Source organism: Thalassophryne amazonica, chromosome 5, assembly GCF_902500255.1.
Source record: "Thalassophryne amazonica chromosome 5, fThaAma1.1, whole genome shotgun sequence".
NCBI classification, from domain to species: domain Eukaryota; kingdom Metazoa; phylum Chordata; class Actinopteri; order Batrachoidiformes; family Batrachoididae; genus Thalassophryne; species Thalassophryne amazonica.
Window position 1 is genome coordinate 78,786,953 of NC_047107.1, and position 15,414 is coordinate 78,802,366.

At 43.3% G+C, this 15,414-nt stretch overlaps 1 protein-coding gene across 1 annotated transcript in view; it reads left to right on the forward strand.

Annotated features, from left to right (window-relative positions):
* Positions 1–15,414, forward strand: part of hsd17b4 (hydroxysteroid (17-beta) dehydrogenase 4) — an 80,667-nt gene that overhangs the window by 42,481 nt on the left and 22,772 nt on the right. The window contains exon 12 of the mRNA XM_034170626.1: positions 11,816–11,919. Coding sequence (XP_034026517.1) covers positions 11,816–11,919 — 104 coding nt within the window. The remainder of the gene's footprint in view (positions 1–11,815; positions 11,920–15,414) is intronic.

A 15,414-nucleotide genomic window follows, 5' to 3' on the forward strand; every position in this document is an offset into this window, starting at 1 on the left:
TCCACGTTCCCCCAGGGTCTGAGGTGCAGAAGGCACTGGTTGGAGAGTTGTACACGCCTGTGCTGATGCAACTTTGAGTTGAGGCCTAGGTTGTTTATCCAAATCTGTACGGGACGTATAGACAGAAGTCCCAAAGGTACCACTAGCGACATTGCAGTCAATTTGCCCATCAACTGGAGCAGCAAACCAAAGGGCAGCGTCACAGCCCGTTGAATGTGTGAGACGAGACGAATTACATTGTCCACTCTCTGGCGATGTAGTCATAGTCAGGGAGTTGATGGCAATGCCGATGAAGGTCGTTTGTTGACTGGGAACAAGAGAGCTCTTTGCAAAGTTCACTGTGAGTCCTAACTGAGAGACATGGTTCAGTAGGAGAGCTGTGTCATTTTACGCCTGCTCCTGAGTCGGAGTGCAGACAAGCCAATCATCTAAGTAGGGTAGGATTCTTAATCCAGCAGCTTGCAGTGGGGCTAGTGCTGCAGCCATACATCTGGTAAATGTACGAGGGGCGAGAGAGAGGCCGAAAGGAAGCACCCTGAACTGGTATGCCTGACCTTTGAAAGCAAAGTGGAGAAACTGCCTGTGACGAGGCGCCACTGGCACATGGAAATAGGCGTCCTTTAAGTCGACACTTGTGAACCAGTCTTCTGGTGTGATAGTTTGAAGGACGTCTACTGTGCGGAGCATGTGAAACTGCAGCACTTTGATATAACGATTCAGATGTTGGAGATCGAGGATAGGACGAAAGCCGCCATCCTTCTTTGGAACAAGGAAGTAAATTGAGTAGAACCCCCTGAGCTGGTCTGAACTGTGAACTGGCTCTGTGGCCCCCTTGTCCAGGAGTTCCAAAATCTCCCATTGTAGGGTGGCAGACTGCACCGAGTCAGAAACGACAGTCATCCTCACCCCATTGAACTTTGGAGGACGACATCTGAACTGAATTCTGTAACCCTCGAACAAGGTTGAAATGACCCATGTGTCTTGAACTTGAGCCTCCCAGTGGCTGAGATGATTTCGTGAAAAACGGCTGGGGGCCAAATGTTGGCAGTCAGACCCGACCACCTCTCCCTTGCATCCCTGAGGACCTCTGGGTGCGATTACTGGATCCCTGTGAAACCGTTCAGTTCTCGGGGATCTGCCCGTAGGCTCCCGAAAGGCAGACCGTTGGGAGAGCTGGCCCTCAACTGCGAAAGCACGTGCAGCTCTGGGAGTCGGCGGGAGCCTGGATGTAGAGTGAAAAGCTGTAGCACGTCTGACTGGCTGAGGTCTGGAAGACCGGTGTAGGTCAACAAACCGTCGCTGAGATTTACTAGCCTCAACAGCACGCTCCAAAGTTTGTTGGGCCGCAGGTCCAAATACTTGGCCTGGAAGAACCGGCAGTGAACGGAGTGTGCCTCTGCAGGATTCGGACAGGGGGAACTGTGTAAGCCACACCTGATGTCTAGTGATGGTAAGGATTGACATCAATCTGCCAAGCTCTCTGGACATATGAGCAAAGGTTTGGAGTGAGGTATCACTAAGACTTTGCGTAGCATCATCAACCTCTGCGTCCCTCAAAGACTTTGACAGGGCAAGGGCTAAATGGGACAGTGAGTTGCCTATGCGACCGGTGCGAGCAGCTATGTCATAGCTTTTGGTGAGGAGGTCATCAGTGACCCTACACTGAGGTCGTGGGCAGCGGGCATCCGGCCGAGCAGCATCAGCCGGAGCCACAACCAGGTTCGCAATAATGCTGTCAACGGCGGGCATACAGTTCAGACCATACTGCGCTGAATCACACATAGAGCTAAGGGCTCTGCAGTCCTGTGATAGATGGGTCAATGATTTGGGGTCTGCCCAACATCCAGCCGCAGACTTGAGCGTGAAGAGCTCCCAGTGTAAAAGCTAATACAAGGCCCGGAGCGTGAAACACTCACAGCCACAGTAATAACACGATGCACACAGCCGAAAAACTCACAGCCCAAGTGCTAAGTCACTTACAGCAACGACGACAACACTAGCTGCTAGCGGAGCTGTTAAACTTAGCAAAATGGCGGCAGTGCCAACGAAGTACTTCAAGGAGTGGAAAACACTCACGGCAAGCCCAACACAGTACTCTGTACTGGTTCTGATGCACACACTACCACGTAGTTAACGGGGTTAGTGACACAACTAAACAAATAGCCAGCTTTCGTCGAAACAACACAGCTAATGTGCACAGAGGAAAATACCCAGCAGGGCAGCGGTGAAGGCACGCACCCGGTGTTTAGGAAGGTGTACTCACGACAGGCGTCAGTCAAAGGATACAAAAAAACGGTGAAGCCATGTCTCGCAGCCTCTGGAGGACGTGTGCAGTGCATGTAGCTCCAACCAAAGGTGGGTTGCGAGGCTACAAGCGAGTGCGGCAATCGCAGCTAAATGCGTTCTCAGCCTCTAAGAATGCGAGAATGTAGAAAAGAAGCGAGCGCTGGGTGCATCTGGTATATAAAGACAACCAGTGACGTCACCCAGGTCACATCCAATGGCTCTGTGCTGCGCACATGTAGTTATCCAGGTGCTAAAGTACCGCCCTCTGGTGGTCAGGAGGAATGAAATAGAACATTGTCTTTCCTTTTTGATTCCAAATGATGGATTTCTGTTCTTAGTGAACGTAAGATAAGTAGCTGCATCTAGTTGTTATTTTCAGGCTGTGACAGAGGCTCTGAATATATTTTAGTCAAAGCAAAAATTAAATAGCTGCATAGCTGTGATAAGCAGTCTTACTCTCTTGGATGATTTAGATGAGAAGGCACACACAAATGAATAATGGAGGAATTGAACCTTGGGGGACTCCATGTGTTGCACTGATACGCTCAGTTATGCTCCCAATTTCTGCAACATAAACTCTCTGCAACCTAGTTATGACCTTAACTGAGAACAATAATCTCATCTAGTTTTCCAGTCTGTTTTAATATATTTCACAGTCAGTACTATCAGAAATTGAGTTGAATAAAATGGTTTTCTTTATAATTTTCCAAAATAGGTGACTTTACATTTAAGGTTACTGTAGTGATTTAATTTTGAGGGAAGCCTGTTGAATAATTAAGGAGCATATATTAATTGCAGTAGTCATTGGTAGTGCCTGGAACGATATTCCCAAGATATATATTGGAACCTTTAGTCATTCATTCACTATACTCGCTTTTTCCAGTCGAGGGTCACGGGGGAGCTAAAGCCTATCCCAGCGGGCCACACACACACACATCAATTTAGATTCATCAATTCACCAGTATGTCTTTGGAAGTGGGAGGAAGAGAACACGGGGAGAACAAGAAATGCCAGGCGAGAAGTGTTCCTAGGACCTTCTTGCTGTGAGGCAACAGTGCTAACCACGAAGCCATCCTACTGCCCCTGGAACTTTTATAACTTTTAGTTATACTTCCTACAGAAAAAAATTGGGGTATATAAGAATTGGCCTGTGTCTGTCCATGAGTCTTTTAAGTGCAACTCTTCCAAAACTGCTAAAACTCTATATGAAGGTATGTACAAAGAAAAATAATTCTGGTACATCTTCAGTGGAGAAGATTGGACTTCTTAAAATCATTTCTCCATTACTTTGTTGCATGTCAAGCTCGTCATATGACCACAGCAGTAAATTTAACCAGACTTGACAGATGACCGGGCTGCATATTTAGGTCATGGTTATAGTGATCTCACGCTAACTAGTGACCTAACGTGATGACTGGAAGTCTTTGGTACTAGGTCTCTTTGGAGGATCTTTGGGTGCCACTGGAATGACTTTGTATTAAATGAGCAGTTACTGAGGGAGATGAAGATGAGGAGTATCGCTTGTATCATGAGGGAGTGTCAGCTTCGTCATTTTGGCCATGTGGCACGTTTCTTTTTCCATGATCCAGTGTCCAGGTGCCTGAGGATTGAGGACAACATTAGCTGGAGAAGACCAATGGGATACCTACGTTTGACTTGGTTGCAGCAGAGAGATGGTTATTTTAGAGATGTGGGAAATAACCGGCTGTCTGTCTGGGTGCTTGCCATCCACGACCCAAGGCTGCTCTGTGTGTTGTGGAGGCTGGTAGTGCAGCACCAGCGCATGCTCCCAGACTTGACTTGACAACCATACAGTAACACTAGAAGTGCCAGAGCCCTGAAAGCAAAGACCTTTTTTTTCCTTCTGCAAAACCTCTCAGGTTTGTCTGGTTCCCAGACTACCTGCAGCATAAAAGTAGAACATGTTACCCGACTTAATTCAGGCCACAGAACCCTCAGCAGAATAGGATACAACCAAGAAGTAGGAAGACTATAGCCACTAATTACTATTTTCACTGGTGGGCTGTTACAAAACACAGGCAGCAACAAGTCTCTGTAATAACTTATAAACGAGGAGGCGCTACAAAGTCATGATAATGAGGCCAGCTAGCAGCCTGTGGGACTGCCACCCCCGTTCAGTTCATGTTGACACCACCGCCCTTTTGTCTAATGCACATCTGAGAGCACAGAATGTGATGGCGAAGGCGGAGAGAAATAACGAGCCTTTGCTACACTTTAGTGTGAATGAGATCTTGGGGAAATAACATTTGTGTTGCTCAAACTAAACATCTTATTCACCTTCACTTTTTCCTCCACCTCTGCCTGAGCTCTGGCATTACCTCAGTCCTACCTCTGTTATTTACCAAACTCTCTGTACATACAGAGCAGTTCTAAGGCTTACGTGGCTTAAATTTTTTTTCTGTGTCGTGTCTGCGCTCTACAAAGAGGTGTGTTGATCACGTATTTCACTCCCTGTCAACCAATCACGCTGGACCAGGTAGATTACATATATTTTGTCGTCCTTGAGGGAAAACATGTAAGTGTGCATTTGTAATCATGCATTCTCCAACCATGCTGTAGGCCTTTTTATACCAAGAATGTCAAAAAATTTGAATGTTTTTCTTACTCAAATATGGGACATTAATTATATTTAGAACAAATGTGACACAGCATTTATAAATACTTCATAAATTTACAGCAGCAGATTGAGTGTGATAATGCATCCACATCTGGCTGAACCTGAAGAGACAGAGTGGAGCAGGGGGAGCGCATCGAGAATGTCAGTTCTATGGAGCGGCACATGCATAGTACTGCTCCACTGATCTTTGAGAATATGAAATTTGCAAACCTCTGAAAAATCTGCTACTGTGTATAGCTGGCCTGCACCCATATACTTCAGAGAGGATTCACTTATCTCAACAGTGACTTTCTTATCCCTAAGAGCTCGATCGTTGAGATTGAGACTAGTTTAGGAAGACCTTATTAAGTTTTACAAAACTGTGGCCAAAATAGACATCTGCAGCGTTTTAACGGAAGGATTACCAAATTTGTTCATAGAGAGCATCTGCCCTGCATGTTTCGCTCTCTGCTCTATCCACTGCTCATTAACTAAGTCAGGTGTGCTCAGCCATACAAGAGCGAAGAAATGCCAGACTTGACTAATCAGTTCTCGTTACAGAAGGTAATTTAATATCAATTTATTTTCATTTATATAGCACCAAATCACAACAAAGCTACCTCAAGACGCTTCACACGAGTAAGGTCTAACCTTACCAACCCTTACAGCATTATCTGATGATAATGAGGAAGAAACCTCAAGCAGACCAGACTCAGAGGAGTGACCCACTGTTTAGGCCATAACAGTTGCAAGGTTTTTACAAAGTTTTGCAAAGTTGAAGAAACAAAAAACAGGAAATTACAACAACATAAAAAACTAGGTCCAATTATTTATCTGTCCATGCAAGCATTTACGTTGCAGGTGAGGGTGTCATCCTGCCCTGGTGTGCAAGGCGTGTTCAACCCTCATGCCATCAATGGGCCTGTTTCCGCGGCAATATTTATTCCAAACGTAGTGTGCTGCATCAGCTTCATGGCATGGCATCTCGTGGTCAGTCCAGCATCTTGTGCTTTGCAGCTGTCAATCTTGTGCGATGTCTTCAGTACCTCAGACAGACAGAAAAAGAGCAGAATCAGTCGGCCGGAAGAACTACACCTAGGGTATAATTCACCAGCAGTAAATTGACAGGAAAGCAGAGATAATACTAAGGTAATCACTGACCGCCCGCCCTAAGCTTCAGTAACAGACCCAGAATTTTGATGAAATGAAGCTGAGACCTGTTCCATTGTTAATAAATGAATTTAAAGGGATAAGAAGCATAGTACCCTACTATGCCAGTATGCTAGCGATATGAGAGAAAGAGAGAGAATAAAGGCGTCTTAATTCTGGACTTGAATGTGTCTACAGAATCTTTTATCTCCATAGGGAGATCATTCCACAAAACAGATGCACGATAAGAGAAGGCTCCACAGACTTTTTGTTCACCTTAGGGGCACAAAGTAGTCCTGTGCCCTGAGAACACAGAGCCCGGGCCAGTACATAGGGTTTGTTTAGGTCACCTAAGTAGGGAGGTGCCAGTCTGTGAACAGTTTTATAGGTTAATAGCAGAACCTTAAAATCTGACCTCACAGAGACAAGAAGCTGATGAAGAGACATGTAGACATGGAAAACATGCAGGGCAGGTGATCACCAAGCGCAGGGTTGCTGACTTCTGCTCTAGAGGATCCTTGGATACTGCTGGAATTACTTTTTGTCAAATGTATGCTTACTTAGGCAGGCTTTGAGGAGGCATACTACATGTATTGAGAGGGATCATCTGCTGTGACATTATGACCTTGTGGCACGCTTCTCCAGGCATGATTCAGTGTGCACATGCCTCACCGTTGAGGATCTCAGTATTTGGGGAAAAGGCTAAGGAGATGCCCACATATCACCTGGCTGTGGTAAAAACAAAAAAATGGCTAATTTTGGGAAGACGAGCGGCTGAAAATGAATGAATGAACATGAGGAACCAGTGCATGCTCATGTTCATTCATATATTTTCAGCCGCTTATCCGGGTCCTGGTCACTGGCTTAAAGTCTAATCAAGAATCAGTGTTCTAAGTCTTCACAAAATCTCATCCTAATCAAAAAAACATTTTCTACACCCACCCTAATTGAAGCTGTAGGAGAGAATATATAGACAGTTAAAATGTTATCCAAAAATTTACTCAATCTATGCATTTCTGCACATGGAAGATGTGAATATATATGTCTGCATTCATTCTCCCTCTTTTTTATTGTTTTTGGACATCTATATACTGTCTAAATGGGTGTAGAGGAAAATCATCAACAGGTACATGTATCAGTGTTATAAATGGCAGCAGCTGCCCCCCCCCCCTACATGTAAAGGGATCTGCATGGGACTTAGGCGAGGGCGGTTGCATCTCCTCCTCTCTCCTCTCCTCTGTGTTTTTCTATCTCTGCGCCAACCTTCAAAAGTCCCAACTTCACCAGACTGTGAATTCTTCAAGCTGTATTGGGAATAACCATGGAATTGATAAACTGATCTTTCAATGTTATTGACAGCATCTTTTCAACAAGGAAATCAGGGCTGGGGGACCCTGCGTGCCCAGATGGAACTTATCCTGCGGGCTATGTTCTCGATGCCTGGGAGAAGTGGCATGTTGCGTGCTTGGCACTGCTCTCTGTGGAAGACGTTGAAGACTTGCTTTAATGGTAGGAGGGCTGGGGCTGATTGGGTTATGCGCTGCCCTGACCTACCGGAAAATTGACAAGACAGCTGCTACCAGAACCACAAGCCCACATCTGTCCATCATGATCAATGAAGTGGGCAAGGTGGTATAATCTCAGACTGCATTAACATTTGAACTCAAACTACAAGTTGGAAAACACCTCAGAGCAAATATCTGCCTTGCAAAAGAAGATGTTGGAGACCAGGGAATATTCATGAATTGAATTTTGATGGTCAGAGGAGCAGCAAATGGAATTTCTGTGTCTGTCTGCCTAAACCAAAACATGACAGCCTTATCAGCTACTGAAGGTCAAAACGCTCCGCTTTTTTTCCTCCAGAAGGATTTTCAACGGCCTTGGTGAAGTATTCGGCTCTCCTCTTATTTGCCCTCCCTTACAGCACACACGGACAATGATTGATACGAACTCATTTGCACACATGACGCACGCCATGATCATCATCATCATCATATATAAATAATTACCCATTCTAGAAAGAAAACCACAGTTCCAGAATATTCATGTACCTTATTTCTTTGGCTATCATCAGACAAGATGGCGCCTGTGTGTGTTCCGGCTGCTGCTTGCCTGTTACCATGTCATTTTTCTGTTATTTTCCTGATTGTGTGTGCTGTCATATCAGCTTTGACGGATAGCGATTGCGTGAGTGCAATACAGATTTATGATCGCGACTCTCTTTATAAAATTAAAGAGACAATGGAATGCCTCTTTCATGACTGGGATAGCTACAAGCAAACTTTCCCACCTCCGTTTGTGTGTTCCCCCTCCTCCCGGGAATACCTGATGTTGTGGCAACGTCCAGGTAGTCCGAAAAAGAGGAGAAGAGGCTGCAGAGCGGGTGTCCAGGTTCGGATCAGACAAGGAGTGTGGCGTGCGGCTCATGGATACCGAAGCTACAGGTGACTTCGCCCAGTTCCACTCTTGCAGAGCCATACGGCTGGCGGTGCGGCCCTATTCACGCATCCCACCACTCCTCTGTGTTGCAGGACTCAGCCTGGACATCACTGGGTCCCCGATGGACGAGTCGTTTGGGTCCCGGGTCCGCCCCTGCTTTCCGTGTTTACATCTCGGGAGCAGCCTGGGTTTCGCCGGTACAGCGGTGCCTCACATGACCGTGGGAGATGTCTGCAGCCTATCCCGCTGTGCTCAGCGGATTCGACTACCGCCTCATTGTCGAGTTGGATTGGATTATTGAATGCGCGCTCTATTTCAAATAAAGCGTTCTCCATTAATGAGCTTTTTGTCAGGAAAAACTTGGACTTTCTTTTCCTCACAGAAACGTGGCAGAGGGAAAATGAATGCATCCATTTAAATGAGCTCTGTCCTGCGGGTTGCTTAGCAGTGGGTAAGCCCCGCCCCTGTTGCGCGGGGGGAGGACTGGCTGCTGTGCACCGGGACCGGTACACATGCAGACTGTCGGATACAAGCCACGCCCCCTCTTTTGAGGCGCTCATGATAGAAGTTGGTTCCTCACATAAATTTTATAGTATTTTGATCTATCGACCTCCTGGTCCTGCTGGGACTTTTCTTAAGGCTTTTACTGACTTTTTATCGTCTATAATTAGATTGGAAAAGGTCTTAATTTTGGGTGATTTTAATTTCCAGATTGATGTTGATACTTCCACTTCAGCAAGAGAGCTTATATCTATGACAGAGGCTTTTAATTTTAAACAGTATGTGTCAGGTCCCACTCACAACAAGGGTCACACGTTGGAGCTGGTTTTTGCACTGGGCCTGGAAATTACCAATGTATGTGTGGAGGATGTTCTTCTGAGTGACCATTGTTGTGTTTTCTTTGATTTGATGGTGCCATCTGAGCCTCGACCTGTTTCTACTAAGGCAGAAAGGAGAATTATCACAGAGATAACAGCTACGCTTTTCTGTGATAAGTTCAACCCCTTACTTTTAAATAATCTCACTGAAACTGATTGTTTCATGAATAGCTTTAATAGCCACTGTGCCACTATCTTGGATCAAGTGGCACCACTTAAGGCTAGTAAAGCTCCTCGTGAAAGTTTCTGTCCTTGGATAAATGATGGGATTATGACTCTAAGGAGAACATGTCGCCAGATTGAACGCTTATGGAAGTTAACAAAACTGGAGGTTCACAGGCTACATTTAAGAGACTTAATATCTTCCTTAAATAAGATGATAGAGGAGGCCAGGACGAGTTATTTTAACCGCCTGATTGCCTCCAATAAAAGAAATCCTAAAGTGCTTTTTGACACAATCAGCTCTCTTGTGTCACCTGCTGCCGTCACTCCTGTTATCTCTAAAACTAGTTGTGAGGAGTTCCTGGATTTCTTTATTGATAAGGTTAGCGTTATAAAGGACAACCTGCCTCCATGCCATGGTCCCCAGCACTGGGAACCTCCCACTCAGTGCTGGGCCTCATTTGAGCCTGTTACTGTAGAGGACATCTCAACCATCATGAATAAAATGAAGCCATCCTCTGGTATTTTGGATGTTCTTCCGTTTAAACTGTTTGTGAATGTATTTGACTCCATCGGGCCGTACATTGCTAAAATGTTTAATATGTCTTTGTCGAGTGGTGTGTTTCCCTGTTATTTTAAACATGCCATTGTGGAACCACAGTTAAAGAAAGCTGGATTGGATTCTACAGAACTCAAGAACTTTAGGCCAATATCTAAAACCCCTTTCTTGGCCAAAGTCTTGGAAAAGGTAGTCTGTGTTCAGTTGAGATCGTTTTTGCAGGCTAACGACATCCATGACACTTTTCAATCTGGGTACCGTGAGTTTCATTCTACTGAAACAGCCCTGTTGAAGGTGTCAAGTGACATGATGATGGCAGCTGACACTGCAGATGTTCTGTGCTGATTCTGCTTGATCTGTCTTCGGCGTTTGATACCGTTGACCATGGCATTCTGATAAACAGATTGCGGGATTTGGTTGGAATGTCAGGTTGTGTTTTAGAGTGGTTTACCTCTTACCTGACTGGTAGAACTTTTAGTGTGATGGTGGGCAATGCAGTGTCGGAATCTGCAGATCTTCTGTGGGGTGTGCCGCAGGGATCGGTCTTGGGACCTGTTTTGTTTTCGTTGTATCTCCTTCCTCTCAGCAAGTTGATCCAGCAGTTCAGTGATGTGTCCTATCATTTGTATGCTGATGATCTGCAGCTGTACTGCTCTTTTAAGACAACTGAGCCACAGAAACTCTGCTCTCTCACAAATTGGTTGGCCAAAATTACGGAATGGCTCACTGAGAACAGTCTGCAGTTAAATTCCAATAAGACTGAGACTCTGATTGTAGCACCAGATAGTGCTGAACCTGGAATTAAGCAGCATCTCGGTAGCCTAAGCTGCACGGTTAAAAGCAGCCTGCGTAACCTGGGTGTCATTTTGGATAGAGGGATGTCTCTGGAGCAACACACAAATTATCTGGTTAAGAACTGTTTTTTCCAAATTCGGAACATCTCTAAGCTCCGTAAGATGGTGACTTTAAAAGAGCTTGAAATGATTGTTCATGCGTTCGTCTCATCGCGTTTGGATTATTGTAACAGTCTCTTCACCTGTCTGAATAAGGAGTTGGCCTGCCTGTAGGTTGTGCAAAATTCTGCTGCGCGCCTGCTTACCCGCACCCGCAGGAGGGACCATATTACTCCTATCCTTAATACTTTGCATTGGCTGCCTGTCTCCTACAGGATTCATTACAAAATCCTGGTATTGACTTTTAGAGCTCTGCATGGACAGGCACCGGAGTACATCAGGGACCTGATCCAGCCTTATGCTTCCTCCAGGAGCCTCAGGTCGTCCAATCAGAACCTGTTGATGGTTCCCCGGACCCGTTTTAAAACTCGTGGGGACTTTTAAAGCAGTGGCGCCTAGCCTCTGGAATGAGCTTCCCTGTGCCCTTCGTTCTCTGGACTGTATAGATACTTTTAGAAGGCAACTAAAGATGCATTTCTTTAAGTTAGCTTTTTAGCCTAATATTGTATTTTATTGTTTTCGTATGTTATTTTTAGATTATTTTTGTATGCCATGTGCAGCGCTTTGTGACCCTGGTCTGTGAAAGGCGCTTTATAAATAAAGCTTACTTACTTACTTACATACCTTATCTCTCAGTTTTATCTACATGGGTAGTGATTCACATTCCTCAGGCCATCCAGAACCCCACTGTGCACATGCCCATGTTGCATGACTTATTGTATAATACCTCTCACTTTTTGGTGTATGTGTTTGTGTGTCTGTCTGTGTATAGAGAGTACGCTGTCATTTGCTGATGCTGTGTCTCGGGTAAAGCCAGTGGGGGGAATCGGTACCAATGCAACCGTGTCTGCATCGGTAGCCTCAGGGATTAATCCCGTGAGTAGAACTGTCATGCTGTCCATCAGTGCATTGCCAGTAATATAAATTCATGTTAGAATAAATTAAACATTAAACAGCCATTACATTAGAATGAACCATTTCTGTGACTGTTTTTCTTCTTGCTGGTCACCATTCTTTTAATTTTTGCCTTATTCTGCAGTCTGAAATGATCTGTTCCTTTCATTGTTTTTTTATTTTTTTTATTTCACTTTGTTTGGCACTGTATTGTTTCTACTACACTGATTGTAGTAGCTTTATGGGTGATATATCTGCTATAAACCATGTGACAACAACCTTTTATTAACCCTGAGCTGTGATTGGGAACAATAACCTTTTCAGCAAATCTCTTACCACATACAGTACATAATTGTAATTTATGCTTTGATGTCTCCTGCAAATGTAAAATTGTGATTCTTTAGACAAGTGCCAACTCAGATTTGCTTTTAAAATGCAAAGTACAAAAGATGCTTGAGCACATTAGTGCAGTGGCTGCTCCTTCCCTCTGTTCCCTTTTATGGAACCTCAGAGACTGAACTGGTTACAGCTCCAGATAGCGCAGTTGCTTAAATAAAACATAGGCCTCAAGTATAATTGTCAGATCAAATAAATATTCCTAGAGAAGGCCACTTGCCAGTCGTTTGTGGCAAACTGTTTGTTACATACATACATACATACATATGTATTTTTTTTTTTCCAGAAAATCACATTGGATGATTTTAAAATAATTAATTTGCATTTTATTGCATGAAATAAGTATGTGATACAATAGAAACCAGACCTTAATTTACTTAAAGCAGACACACTGTTGATTTACGCCCTCCCCCTTCTGAACACTTTCAGAAGTTGGAGGGCACTCTTGTTACTGTTTCTTCACTGCACATGCGTCATTTCAGAGATTGAGCATTGATTCATTCACAGATTATAACCTCGTTTCTGCTTAAAACTGCACTCCAGTCATCATCTATCTCAGCGACAGCTATGTGAAATCTTTTTCAACAATCATCTCCACATAAATTCTGCATTATTTCATAATAAAAGATGGGTGAGCTCTCAGAGCATGACAGCACTGGTGTTCTGTCGAGATGAGCTCCTGTAGCGTAAATCGACAGTGTCTGCTTTAAATACTGTGTGTACATGCAAATCTTTACTTTTTTTTTTTTTAAGTGAAATGACACTTATTGCTGTATTTATATATAAAGAGAAAACCTGCTTGGTTTTCTTCAGTGGGAAAGCTCAATGCAACAGATGAGGTGTAGATTTTACCAGTCACATTGAACGCAACTCGAGTGAGCCTTTCCTATGTTTATACAGAGATAAACTGACTATTAATATGACAATTTACTGCTTTTTATAAAGAGATGACCGTGTTTGGGATTTTGTTTTTATTTATTTATTTTTCGTGCATTTGTTTTATAAATATTGTAGCGATCACCAGGCCAGTGTCCCTAAGACTGAATTGTTGTGCTGCAATGCATTATGGGAGTTTGGAGTTTGGTTTTTTTTATTATTATTATTGTTCATGTTGGTTTAGCAGTGTTGTTAGTGTTATAAATTTGTTGTGCTTTTGTAGTTCAAGTAGTGTAGTTAGTTTGTTGAAGTTATGTTGTCACTGTGAATGAAAAGTGCCTTGGGTTTGATGTCTTCTGCCACCGTCTGTGTTGTTGTGTGTGAAAAGTTAATAACACTTCTTTGTGGCAGCCGGCAGGGCACATAAAGACAAAAGCTCTGGCTCGTTCTTCCATGCATCTTGCCATAATATAGAGATAAACTGTGACTTCTTTTGATAAAGATGATAACAGTTTATTATTATTTATTTTTCGTGTGTTCGTTTTGGGTTTGTGATCGCCTTTGAATTTACTCAGAAGCCCCCTGCGGCTGCTTATCAATAGCCAACAGTGTACTGTATCAATACTAAAAGTTAGCAGTTAGCTGTAACTTCCTCTAAATTTTTTAGTGGTTTATCGGTTTAGCGTTATAAAATTCACTTTTCAGTTAACGAATTAGCGGCTATTGAAGCTAACTTTTCGGTTAGCTGTGCCCACCACTGGTGTTGACAGAGCGTCAAGTGTGAAGAGGAAGAAAAACAATATTATAATGGAGCAGAGCTGCTGTACCCCATGCAAAAAAAGTTATTTGTGGGGGGGTGCTGAGGGTATAGGTGTGCTACAATATGGGAAATGGCAAAAACAAAACCAACAAAAACTTAGTAACCCTTACATTTAATTTGACTTCTATTTCATATATATATATGTATATATATATATATATTTGACTTGTTAATGTACCTCCTTTCCATAACATTATTTAATTGTTTTGCCCCATCCAGGAATATATACGTGTGTGTGTGTGTGTGTGTGTGGATATATACAAGTAGAAGTCTATGTAAATGTAAGGATCACTTTTTATTTTGCATTTTCCATGTTACAACTTCTTCTGATTTCACATTGTAAGTGCAACTTCACTTCAACAGTTTGGTGTCTTTCAGTGAATCTTCACACAATGGTGGGACATCAAGTAAGATGTGGATGAAGGAAAATTATTCTGACTCAGCATCTTCAATGAGAAATAATTGGACTTTATTGTTGTTTTTTAAAATTCATCATATTTATCAAACACATAGAACCAGTTTTTGAATTCAGGCATTTCGCCGCAGAAGATTTCGTATCATGATATAAATGCATGGCACAATGTGTGGGCGGTATCATTTTGTGAACTTGACCACAAATCTTTCCTTCCAATTTTTTTCATTAGTTTTCATTTAGTATTTTTTGTGTTTAATTTAATGTTTTCTATTACCTGTTATTTGCTGTGTGCAAGGTACGAAGCCACAAACAAAGCTGTTCAAGGTGTGTCTGAATGCTGCCCTCTCAACACAGTCATTGTGCTAGACTTTAGACTTGCTTGTAGGTGGTCTAAAGTGCATACGCTTTCTTGTTAGTGATGATGGCATTGTCATGGCTTTGCGGTTGACCACACCTCATTTTTATGTGACTGCACAGATATGTAAGTACATTTTAGTATGAAGAAGGATCTGGAAAGGGGCACTAAAGACAACTGTGTTGGGTGGAAAATCATAATGACCTTGTGAGTTTGCTTTGTGGTTGTTAGAAACTAGAGTGGGTGCTGGAATCTGCCAAAGTTGTCTTTGTCACTGTATTTTTCATGGACAGAATAACAAGACACTGCCGAGTTGCTGGAATTGCAATGTTGCTTTTTGTAGATGCTGATGTTGTGGTGACGTCTTCAGAACATGAGCTCCAGGGCACACTGAGATGTTTTGCCGTTGAATGTGTAACAGTTGAAAATGAGAGTTAGTACCTTCAAATTTCAGTCTGTGGTATTTTGCTGTAAAATAGTGGATTGATCCCTCTGGCTTTCTGTAAAGTTGTTGCCCCAAGTGCTCAAGTTCAACTATCATAGGATGTTTTTCATGAGTGAGATAGATTGACAGGCATACTCAAGCAACATCTGTAGTGATACAGGTTTTGCTCT